Source organism: Ursus americanus, chromosome 26 (genome assembly GCF_024610735.1).
Source record: "Ursus americanus isolate L20-20 chromosome 26, mUrsAme1.1.p, whole genome shotgun sequence".
Classification (NCBI taxonomy): Eukaryota; Metazoa; Chordata; class Mammalia; order Carnivora; family Ursidae; genus Ursus; species Ursus americanus.
The window spans coordinates 22,135,603-22,148,590 of record NC_142152.1 but is presented as its reverse complement, the minus strand read 5'-3'; the positions used below and the strand labels follow the sequence as shown (position 1 = coordinate 22,148,590).

Below are 12,988 nucleotides of genomic sequence, written 5' to 3'. Positions count from 1 at the left end.
TTGTTGACAAGTCACTTCTTCAGTATGCGTTTACTAGATGCCTATGGTGTATCTTGCCGTCACACCAGGGCTACTGAGATGAATAAAGCAGGGTCTCGTCTTAAGGATCTCTGACTGGTTAATGCAGAGACTATAGAGAAGTCTCTATAGTGGAATACTGCTGATATGGAACAGATACTGGAATACAGATGTGAACAGATAAAGGCACAGAGGAAGACGGCTCTACCAGAACTTTCTCCCCAAGTGGCAGTATCTTGTGTATTATTAAAATAATGATTTACAATAAAAAAGTAACTTTTGTATTTGAAATACTCACGTGTAGGGAGGAAAGATTCCTCAGCTGTACATCTGATACCATTTTTTGCCAAAATGTGTGTACATACAGACAAAGGTCTGGAAGAATAAACACCCAAATGTTAGATCTGTCCTCTGGATGGAAGGCTTATGGATGCTAATAACTTTCTTCCTTCTGTCTTTGTCTTGTCTAAAATGTTTTATAATGAGAATGATACAAACAGTATTTTGTTTTATGAAGTACATGGCATTATTAAACACAATTGTGTAACCTGTTTTCTTGCAACACATCGTGAACTTCGTTTGACAGTCCGTGTGACTCTGCTCCCCTAATGCCAGGGTGGCAGGCGGTGTCTGGAGTTGCCCTCATTCAGTCCATCCCGCAGTTTGGACATCGAGGTTGTTTCTAAATTTTTCTACTAGAAATGGTACTACCTACTCACATTTTTGCTGAGTGGTCTGATTAATGCCTTAGGATAAATTCCTAGCAGTCTTAGGATGCCTGGTTAAAAGGTTATAAATTTTAGACTTTTCTAAATTGCCTCCAAGTATGGTACAAATTTTTACTCAACAGCATGACGGTGACTGTACTCACAGGCCGATATAGGACATTATGAATCACTTAAAATATTTTCTAATCGAGTAAGTCAATAACATGTTAATTTGTATTTCTTTGATTATTAGATGTTAAGCAATTTTTTATACAGTTAATTGTGTTTGTATTTCTTTGTGAGTTGGCCATTTTCAAACTGTTTCTGTTTTTCACTGAGTATATGAGCCCTTTAATTATTTTTTCATGTGTGTTGCAATATTTTTTATTTCATTTTTAACTTTGTAGTGTCTTGCTGGTAGATTTATTAAAATGTTGATGTTGGCACATTTATTGTCTTACGAGTTTTAGATTTTGCATAATGTCTTCCCTGTTTTAAGATCATAAAGTTGTTCTCTTATGTTTTCTTTTCGTGGTCTTGTGGTATATTTTTTATTTAAATCTTAAATTTGCATGGAATTTAGGGAGCATAATATGAGAGAGATAATTGAATTTTTCCCCCTAAATAGGTGATATAGTCAAGCATTCTACTATAGGTACTTCCTTTCATCTAAAATTTTGAGTCAATGTTTTTCTCTTCCTTTCTGTGTATAAACAGAGGAAACTAAAACAATGAGTGCATTTTTATTTGTCTCCTGCTGGTTGCCACACACTGGTCTCTGCATCAGAGATAGCAGCTTCACAACAGACATACTTCTGTGGTAGCATCCCCTCTCTGGGTTAGGTAGCAGATTGTTTTGTTATAAATAACCGAAGGTATAAATACAGTCATAACCTTTGGCCATCTTATTTGTGGTATGTATTTTTATTACCTTACTTCTCTTTTCTAACTAAAGTCCTTTCATGGAAAAAGCAAAATCCTGTAACTTTGTAACCCTCTCCTTCAGTCCTGGGCAATAAAGAATGTAAAATCACATTTTATGATGGGGTGCCTCCCATCCCTGTTAAATATTCCCCAGACTTAATATTGCATAGATTTGGGGGGGAAGGGTCCTTAAGGCTATTATTTCAGGGCAGATATTTTAAGTATGAAGTCTGTTGTAGTGGTAACAGTGGTCTTCACAGCATTTATCTTTAACAGGAAAATTAGGACCCTCATTAGTGGTAGTACCAGCCAAGTTGTTTCTGGGCCTGGTAATCATCCTTCAGGACCAAGAGAGCTGATCAAGTCAAACATGGAACAGTCTCAACTGATTGCCAGCCTTTCTTACCACGTAGTCTCATGCATGCCCAGACTGGTGTATTTTGAGCTCACTATGGAGATAAAGCTATGTAACAAGTGTTTATTGAGTGTATCCTAGGTGAAAGGAAACGGGGCATGCAGTTTGAATTTTCCCCCGTATTTGCTTTTTAGGTGTATGTGTTTGTTTGTTTGCACTCTCTTCCTCAGCTGTCTTTATGCATGTATTTCTGAATGAGTCACTAGGATTAAAGATACAGTTGATTCTACAAATAGGAAAAAAAAGCTAACTGAATGGCCAGGTATTTAACACGAACCATCAATCATTTCACAGGCATGCTACCCAGCAGAACCGCCTATGCCACAGTCACTTAGTGGAGTTTCTGTGGTTTTGAACATTCATTACATTTTAGATGAGATTGTCATTCAGGCTAGCAGTAGCTCACCCATTTTGCCTTATCTTTTTCTGCTCAGTTCCGATTATGTTAATGTCCTTTGCGATCTGAGACACACTTCCTGAATAAGAAATGTGTATTTGCATTTCTGAAATAAAGTTCAGAAAGAGGAAGGTACTTTGTGCTGAAATTCTTTTTTGTGTGCTACAGATATGCAAAGCCTAGAGAAGCTGTTGAAAGATGCCATTGTTTATGGGCAGCCTCGGACACGGAGGCCCTGGAAGAAAATTCTAATCCTTGTGGAAGGAATATATAGGTAATCCTGCTTTCTTATTCTTAGGTTTCTGATTTGGCTCCATGAAGTTATAGAACTTTTAAGCAGAAGGGAACGGTAATCTGGACCCCCCAGACACTAAGGAGGCAGTCAGGGTTTATGACTTGGTAAAATACCTGGAGGCAGAGTTAGCTGCTTCTAGCACAGAAGTCCTTTTGTCTGGCTTTTCTTTATTCTTCCCATCATGCTGATGATCTTCAAATCCCCTTTCTTTTTGCATCCTTTATTTTTCTACTATTTGTAGAGGGAATGTATATATAGGGGCAAGAATGGGAATATGTTTTCTGATGTGTCAAAACAAATTCTACATCATTTCATTTTAAGGAAGATTTTATTCTGGTTTATTTGCAGCCCTTGCACTTACTTTCTTACCTCCTATCCTTTTTATTCTTTTATTCTGCTATTTTAATTTCACCTGCAATGCAATGCAGAATCTAATGTTGCCTGTAATTGCAAGTGTTAGAAGAATCTGCTGTGACCTGTATCCATCTGTGGTGAATGAAGATCAATTCTGTTCTGGTGCTGGTTTGAAAAGATCCAATTTCCTTTCCCCTAGACATCTACCTAGCCATGGCATCATCTAACTTTGCCAGTTTAAGATCACAGGCAGAGTTGTCAGACCATTTAAAAAAGCAATAAACTTAGAAAAATTAATAGTACTAGTAAGGTGGCCACCTCCTCATTTTTGAGAGTGAAAAAGTCTCAGTGTGTGTATTTTTTATCCATTTTGCCAGCATGGAGGGATCTATTGTTCGCCTTCCTGAAGTGATTGCCCTTAAGAAGAAATACAAGGCATACTTGTATCTAGATGAAGCCCACAGCATTGGGGCTCTGGGCCCTACAGGTCGAGGTGTGGTAGATTACTTTGGCCTGGATCCTGAGGATGTGGACGTTATGATGGGAACATTCACAAAGAGCTTTGGTGCTTCTGGAGGATACATTGGAGGCAAGAAGGTAAATGGGCCATGTGAATTGAACAATTAAGGGTAAAGGTTGTTCTGGCTACCACACTTGTTAACTTACGTGTAGCATGTAAGCGTTCGAACTGGGACGTGGAGATCCTGAATTGGTGTGTGGCCTAGGCTCACAGTGCCAGCGGGCTTCACACTCCAGCTGCTCAGTGAGTGATTCTGATGAACCAAAGGCTGGTTCTGTTCATTGTTTGTTGTTTTCTTATTTGAGCTTCGTTCTAAACTACATGCTGCTCTGACATACAGAGCACCCTCTTGTGTGAAAGGACGCACAGTGGTGCTGCCTGTTTGCCACAGTTTTCTTCTGGGTTTGAGTTGTACTCACAGTTTCGCAAAAGTAGTGAGTTTCTAGTGAGAGCCAGTGGGAATAGAAGACCAGTTTCCCTGCCCTTGGCCTCAGATGCATCTTGGGTGATCATAAAGACAGGAAGAAAAAGATAATTTTGCCTGCTCTGGTTTACCATAAGGCGTTGTATTTTTCAATTTAAAAATTGTGTAACGAACTCTGAGGCATTTGAGAATCAATGACGTGTGGTGGAGTGGTTGAACCATGAGACAGAGGCCTAGGTTTGAGTATTTCCCTAATGCTGTGAGCCCCGGGGCAAAGCATTTAACCTTCTGATTTCCTTATCAGTAAAATAGAGAGAATATGCCTAGCTTACAAGATTGTAGTTGAGGGTTGAAAAAATAGTATATGTCCATGCTACAACATGGATGAACTTGAAAGCATTGCGTTAAAGAAGTCAGTCACAAAAGGTCATGTATTATTTCTTTTATGTGATATGTCCAGAACAGGTAATCAGAGACGGAATGTAGGTTAGTAGTTGCCAAGGGCTGAGGGGATGGGTTGAGTGGTAAGTGACTGCTGATGGGTATGAGGTTTCTTTCTGAGATAATGAAATGTTCTAAAATTAGATAGTGGGGTGCCTGGCTGGCTCAGTCGTTAGAACATATGACTCTTGATCCTGGCATCGTGAGTTCAAGTCCCAGGTTGGGTGTGGACCCTACTTTAAAATAAATAAATAAAAATTAAAGAATGAAATTAAATAGTGATGAAAGTTGCACAGCTCTGTTAATACACTAAAAGCCACTGTACACCTTAGATAAGTGAGTTATATCTCAATAAAACTTACTGTAAGAAAACTCTCCATAGTATTAATAAAAACACATTGTCAAGTATTTGTATGTGACATGTAGTAGGAGCTCATAAATATTTTTGATTCCTTTTTAAAATTTGATATTGGGAAGCTTAAAGCCTGGACTTTCTCTTAGTAATTGATTGCCTTTTAGAGAAAACTCATTTAGTCAAGTTTGATAGATTTTTACCTCAAATTTTTGTTAATGGGACCAGGCTCACTTTTGGAGAGTTGTTTGCTTTTTGGTAAGATATATTGCTAAACCAAACGACTTAAAATAATACTCTGGGAAATCATTTAGGTGTGGTATAGCTATGCTTTTGTGGCTTTTGTACAGTTTTCAGTGTGTTTGAAGTGATACACTTTTTAGAGTCATGTTTTGTGTCTCCTTGTTGGGTTCTGATACATACGCTACCTTGCACATTTTATTTAAAGATTTAGTGAAGTTAAAAGGAGAGAATAGGAATATACAACTGATTATTTTGGACTCCTTGTAACTGACATATAGAGTTTTTCTTTATTCAGTGAGACGGCTTTCCCGTTCTCATGAAAGACCCAGTGAATTTCTATTTAATTTCTGCCACATTTATATCATTTTATAAATCTCTATGTATCTGGAGGACATTTAAAATACCTTTAAAATTGATGTTAGAGAACTGTCTTTCTCTTACTCGGGAGTGTAAGGATGGGCTTTGCAGGCATAGGGTAATATGCAGATGATATTTTTTGTAATAGTTATAAGTAAATTACTGTATCTAAAAAGCAGTCCAAGCACTTTAATTCAGCACTGTAGATCTGTTTATAATACTAAGTGATATAGTCTCCAAATTTAGAGGGCTTCTTTAAAAACTAGTTTTTCTTTCTTTCATGTTGTGGCGTGTTTAAAAAAGAAAAAGCCTGAGGATGTTGGCTTGTGTCCGACGCAGTTGTTGCTGATAGTATACTGTGACCACGTTGGTGACCTTGCATCTCAGATTAGTGTCCCTCTTCCGGTGCTGTTGAAGGGAGGAAGAGTCTGCTTTCACCTGGAAGGCAGGCAGTGACATTGCAGAGAATTCAAGCTCTCCCTCTAATGCCTTGCTTCTGTGAACTCCCCAGGAGCTGATAGACTATCTGCGAACGCATTCTCATAGTGCAGTGTATGCCACGTCACTGTCGCCACCTGTCGTGGAACAGATTGTCACCTCTATGAAGTGCATCATGGGGCAGGATGGCACAACCCTTGGTAAGTCCCTGTTTTCTTGGAAAATTTCCTCTGCTCAGGAAATGCTAAGCAACCAAACATGCTCTTTTCTTCAGACTTTTTTCCTAAAATGAGGAGTCGGGTATACTAATGAGCAGAACTGGCAGGTGTGTGAGGCCTTGACTGCTGTGGACACTTTTCAGTGTGTTTGATACACATCTGCCCTGAGAACTAGCTGGCTTGCTTCCTGTGGAATTTTCTTGTCTACAGATGGTGGCGCTTTAATCTTACTGTCTTACCTATCTTCATAAATCTTCGGCGATAAACTGCAGGGTCTTTCCTGAATTGCACAATCTTTTATGAAGATGTAACTCACTGTAGCGATGTCTCGTTCCCATTGTATTTAAAAGCTGCTCTTTGCATGTATTAATGTCCTTGATTTAATGCCTTTTAAAAGAGTTTCTAATTTAACAATAGGTAATAAAAGTCATCCTCAATGTGTTCATTCTGTCTTTGGTGGAATTTGTAGTCCAAACTAGATGCCCTGACATAAACACACTGAAATGAAATAAATAAAATGTGATACTTGCTTTCTCTTTTACTTTTATTCTGCATCACTAGAGGGCAGTGTTGATTGCAGAAAATTAGAACAATTGGGATTTTTGTTTTGTTTTTTCACTTTTAAAAATATTTCCATTGTGAGTATGAGACATACATTAATTTTACGTGTTGCTTTTTAAATGCTTCTAAAATGAGTTTTATTCTTGTCAACGATTTTACACTATCAGCCTTGAGTTCTCCACTCTTCATTTGTATAATATTTTGTGGTAATATTGATTTGATTTGCATTGGAAAACAAGTAGGAAGTAGTCTGTCTGATTTTGATGCAAACCTGTTTTCTTAAGTCAGAACTTTTTCTTAATATTTTCTTCTGATTTGTGGTATATCCTTATTATCTCTAGTGAGAGATTTTTGGAAATAGATTTTCAAAGTGTTGATCATTTTCAGTTTCATGAATTGATTCCTTGGGGAAGAAAACATTTCATTCACTTTGTGAACACAGCATGGAGCCTTGAGAGTAACCCCCTCTTAAGAGTAGCTACGTGATCTTCTCTCCTTCCTCACGGTGTTATTAGAAATAGTGTGTTTTGATCTGAGATATATACTTATATAGCTAGCAATTATCCAGTTACTTCACATAGATGCATCAGCCTTATTGATTCGGCGTACAGACAGGTGACTAAAGTGAATGGCTAACAGCTGTCAGAGTTAATTTTGGATCATTTCTGTGCCCTGTCCTAGAAAGAACGTGGATCTGTGTGATGTGTGACCTCTGCATAAATGACTTATCTGTGCTAAGTAATGAAATCTAGGCTCTGCTGGTGGTGAGAAAATGAAATGTGGTAATTAGTTACAGGCTTTGGGTTAGCACTCATTTTCCAGTTTATTTATTGGCTCTTGGACCACCCCCAAAGCCTAGTGGTATGATACAACAGCCATCTTATTATGCTCACAGATTCTGCAGGTCAGGAATTCGGTCAGGGCACAGCAGGGATGGCTTCTCTTTGCTCCTTAATATCCGGGACTTGAGCTTGGAAGACCCAAGGCGCCGGGAAGACTTAGATGGCTGGGGGCTGGGATCATCTGGAGGCTTCTTCCCTCTCACGTCACTTGGGCCCGTGTGACTTGAACACTGGGCTCAGCTGAGGCCGTTGACCAGAGCCTCACATGTCCTCCTTATGAGGCATGGGCTCCTCATAGCATGGTGAGTAGGAAACCAGAGGGGACGCTTCAGAGCATACGTTCCCAAATAACCTGCCGAAACCCCATGACCTTTGCTGATTTGTTGTTAAGCAGGTCACTAAGGCCAGTCCAGATTGCAGGGCACAAGAAATCAGACTCCACTTCAAGTGCTAAGTGGGTCCAAGAATTTGTGGCCATTTTTACAACTTGCCACTACCAGCGTTTATATATTTTAAAAATTGCTCTCTAAAACTTTTAATTAGTGTAGGCAAACTGCTTTTGGCTACATTGCTTCTCTGCCAAAATAGAGGATAATAAGAATGTAGCCAAAAGTAGAGGTAAGTACCATCTTTCTTAAATCTGGCTACCTGATCCTAATTAAATTTAGCCTGATTTCTTTTAGATTTGAGTGTGTATGGTAGTGCTTATTTTTATGGCATCATTTAATGCATCTTTTTATTGTCCTTGTAGTGGAAAGAAAGTGTGAATCAAGCAGCAGTCCTTTGTGCCTTAAGGTGACCTTTAAAAAGAGGTATCTGCAATTAATTTACCTGAGTATGAGTTGATAGTAGAAGTGGCCTACCCTGAGTGAAACTTAATCTTTTATGTTCAAGACATTGAATTTCATTCATTCCACAAACATTGAGTATCTCACTCTCTGTTAGACTCTGAATCAGAATCCATAGGAAATGGGCGTACAAACAGATGGTTTGAGAGGAATATGTACTTGGGGAGTATTGGAGATGCAGAGGATAGTGGCTTGTTGTATTAGTCCCGGAGAGTACTGTAACATAGAAAAATTGAAGTTTCATTAATCACTTTACCAAATACTTGCCCGCTAGGTGCTATTGCTAGACACTCGTGACTCATCAAGAATGAAACACCCCAAGGGTGCCTGGGTGGCTCAGTCGTTAAGTGTCTGCCTTCGACTCAGGTCGTGATCCCAGGGTCCTGGGATGGAGCCCCGCGTCCTGGGATGGAGACCTGCCTCAGGCTCCCTGCTCAGCGGGAAGCCTGCTTCTCCCTCCCTTTGCTTGTGTTCCCTCTCTCGCTGTGTCTCTCTCTCTGCCAAATAAATAAAATCTTAAAAGAAAAGAAAGAAAGAAAGAAAGAAAGAAAGAAAGAAAGAAAGAAAGAAAGAAAGAAGAAGAAAGAAAAAGAAAGAAAGAAAGAAAGAAAGAAAGAAACACCCCAGAGTTTTTCCGTAATGGGGTTTCTAGTGAGGGAAGTAAATTATACAGTGTGCTAGAAAATAAGTACCCTGGGAAAAAGGGAAGTAGGGAAGATGAGTGGTCACGGGTTCTGGGGACCCAGTTTGCAATTTTAAATAAGGTGGTCGTTGAGAAGGTAAGACTTTAGCAAGAATTTGGAGAAGGTGAGGATTTGGCCCTGAAAATCCAGGGATAAAACGGCCTAGAGATGGAGGCCACTCTGTGTTCAGGAACCGCGAGGAGACCACTGTGGCCTGAACATAATAGGACAGGTAGAGGGATTGTGGGTGAGTGAGTGGGGAAGGGTAGAGGTGCGAAGGATGGCAGTTCTGACAGGGGGGCAGACTTGTCTCATGAGGGGTGTTAGGGTGACACCAAAAAGCACAGACATACTGGTTCTCTTGCCCGAAAATCACATTCAGATTCTTGTTTAGTATCGAATTCACAGTCCTGTGAACCCGTGGGCTGCTTAATGCTGGCAGGCTTCTGGCATGCATCAGACAGGTTATGAATGTTATTGGTCCTTCATATTTTATGAAAAGGTACAGAAAATAATGTACTCATGATCCCATATTTTAATGTTAATATCTCACCCCGTTTATCTCACTTTTTAAAAAGAAAAAGATAGCTAAAGCTCCCTTTAGTGTCCCTTCTTGATTCTGTTTCTCTCACCCCTTCCCCAGAGATACCAGTATTCTGAAGTTGTCTCTTTCTGTACTTTTCTACTTGTACTGTGACCGTATCCATATAGTGTCGGTATCCCCCACTGTTTGAAGGCTCACTGTTTGCTATGATGACGTGCAGAAATGCTTATGAGATTTAACTGTCTGAATCAAAACCTGCTGTAATAAATGTCATGTGCACACCACTAAAGGTGTTCTCAGTTGTGCACGAGCCTGGGGACGAGGCTGTGGAGCGCACTTCAGGTGTGTTTTTGCTCTTTTCCTGATAGGACCCAGTCTCCCATCCACTTGAGTTATTAAATGTGTTGTGCAATCTCTCTGTCATCTTCCCCACGTTACTAGTGAAAATGTCCTGTGACATGCAGAAAAACCTATGAAAAAAGTAGGTGAGCAGAAGAGGCCCACAGATGTCCCTGCATTTGCAGAAAATGTGGGAGTGCTGACGCTCATTGAGACAAGGGAACGCCTGCCTGGGAATATAACTCATGACTCCGTATTTCGCAGCATCACTGAGTCGGACACGCAGGAGTACTTCAGTCACCTCAGGGTTAAAATAGGTCATTGGTATTATAGATGCTATCTATTTTATGGAAATTCTTGGTAGGTTATTATGTAGATATTTAAGAGTGTTACATGGCTTGGGAAAAAAATTGTTTGGAGTTTTGGATGAACCAGGAACATGTGATTTTTTTCTATTTTTGAATGATGTAATATACCTAATGTTCTGGTACCTGAACATTCACACTGTAACACACTTTTAGGAACAGACTGGATTCCAATAATGAGGACCGTCTGTGTTGCTTTGTGTGTGTGGTTTGGTTTTGTTTTGTTTTTTAAGATTTTATTTGTTTATTAGAGAGAGCATGAGCAGGAGGAGGAGCAGAGGGAGAGGGAGAAGCAGACTCCCCGCTGAGCAGGGAGCCCCCCACGGGACTCGACCCCAGGACCCTGAGATCATGACCTGAGCCGAAGTCAGACACTTAACTGACGGAGCCACCCAGACGCTCCTGTTGTTTTGTGTTTTTAAATGTTACACAAGTTGATCATATTCGGGAAGTTTTTCCACAACTTATTTTATTTGCTTAATATTATTTGTTTGCATTATCCCTGTTGAGTGTGAGGTTCTTATTCATTCGTTTTCACTGTTGTGTAATACTCCACTGAGCGTTACCACAGCTTGTGTGTTCATTACTCTGTTGATGGACATTTAGATTGTTAGCTCTTTTTAACTGTTGCTACATAGTACCGCAGTGATAATCCTTACGTGGTTCTCCTTTGCTGAGATAATTTTGCCTGTATCCTGTGGCTGAGATTCTTCATCTCACAGTGATAGAGGTTTCCAGGTTCTTTCAGAAGTCCTTAGCAGTGTAGTCTCCCGTTCTAGTATGAAAGTTAGAGTTTCTCCATTTCCATGCCTTTTTAGGTATTGTCAGTCCCTTTAATTTCAGCGAACGTGATCTGTGTGAAACACAATCTTATTGTAGTTTTTATTTCCATTTTCCTGATTAGTAGTCAGATTGGTCGTTCATTTAGATGGGTATTTTTAGTTCTTCATGTTTTCTGGATAATAATTCTTTATCACTGTTGTCTCCCAAACTGAGAGACATGGCTTTTCTTTAAATCTTGTTTATAATATTATGCTTTATAAAAGTTTTCCCTTTTAATATGTTAGAATTTACATGTCTTTTCCCATATGGACAGTGTTTTTGTGCCTTAAACAATCTTCTCTTTTGTCTGTGTCAAATATATCTTCTGCAAGTGTTTATTGCTTTCTTCTACTGTTTTGTATCAGTGAATGAATTAATTGGTGGTATGTGTTTCTGTATGGTTGAGTGTGTGTGAGAGAGTTATTTTAGGGGTATTTTTCAGTTTCATCTTGGATTATCTAGGCTTTCTAGAACCATACATTTTAATACTGCACTGTTTTTCAGTTTTTATATTTTGAAGAAATTTGCCTGGAAGGAATCAGGTTTACATCTGAGCTGCACCCATATTTCTGTCTTTGAATTTCCATAGTGCTGTGGATTGAAAATGGGGGGAGCTGAAATGAAAGGCTGTGTCTTTTGTAATACCCTTTTTCTCCCAAAAGCCCTATTTTACGTTATAATGTCACAAATTTATAATTTTGTCTCACAGAGCCCTTGTTTAATGTTTCAACACAATGTTGGGGCGCCTCGATGGCTCAGTCATTGGGTGTCCGCCTTTGGCTCAGGTCATGATCCCAGTGTTCTGGGATCGAGCCCCACATTGGGCTCCCTGCTTGGCGGGAGGCCTGCTTCTCCCTCTCCCACTCCCCCTGCTTGTGTTCCCTCTCTTGCTGCCTCTCTCTCTGTCAAATAAATAAATAAAATCTTTTAAAAAAAAATAATGTTTGAACACAATGTTTTGTCTAAAGTGTGTATGCAAGTCAATCAGTAGACTTAACTGCTAGATGTTACAGTTGGTGTCCGGTCCTAAAATATCAAACATATAATGAAATCTCTAAGCCTTACCTTTTCATTATAATTTTGACTGTCTCAAGTATTGTATGTTACCCGATTTTGATTTTTTTCTTCATAACTGATGTGCAGCTACAGCACAGTACCAATGAGCATATAAAGTTTATTATTGCTGCATTCAGAATGTCTAATAATTTTTGGTTTTGTGAAGTTTCTGAGTCCTGTGTTAAATTTTTTAAAGATTTATTTATTTATTTTTGGAAAAGAGAGAACACCCATGGGGAGTGGTGGAGGGTGGGGGGAGGGAGAGAGAATCCAAGCAGACTCCATGCTGAGCACTGAGGTCGACACAGGGCTCTATCTCAGGACCCTGAGATCATGACCTGAGCTGAAATCAAGAGTTGGATGCTTAACTGACCGCGCCACGCAGGCGCTGCTGAGTCCTGTGTGATATTATTAGTGTTCACACTTTATTTTGTCCCTTTAGCAAACACATTTGGTAATACAAAGATGAAATGGAATAAAGTATTAGAATAATACTGTTACAGAAAGAGGGAGACTTTCCCAAAAATGAACTTTCAGTTAATAGGCAGTGTTACGGGGCAGTAACTCCGAATGCTTGTTGGCCAGGTGACACAGATCATCAACCAGTAGCCATGGGATGTCACTGTATAATGTGAAAGCTCACTAACCCTTCATGTAGTTTTTCCAGGTCGGTGTCAGCTCCCCTGTTAGGACCCTTGTCTTGCTCCTCCATTGCATCTTTTTTTTTTTTAAGATCTTATTTATTTATTTGACAGAAAAAGAGCACAAGCAGGGGGAATAGCAGTCAGAGGGAGAGGGAGAAGCAGGCTCACCGAGCAGGGAGCC

The 12,988-nt window shown here is 39.6% G+C and overlaps 1 protein-coding gene across 1 annotated transcript in view; it reads left to right on the top strand.

The window, feature by feature from the left end:
• SPTLC2 (serine palmitoyltransferase long chain base subunit 2) overlaps positions 1-12,988 on the top strand; it is a 96,856-nt gene that overhangs the window by 41,204 nt on the left and 42,664 nt on the right. The window contains exons 7-9 of the mRNA XM_045807723.2: positions 2,630-2,735; positions 3,488-3,707; positions 5,959-6,085. Coding sequence (XP_045663679.1) covers positions 2,630-2,735; positions 3,488-3,707; positions 5,959-6,085 — 453 coding nt within the window. The remainder of the gene's footprint in view (positions 1-2,629; positions 2,736-3,487; positions 3,708-5,958; positions 6,086-12,988) is intronic.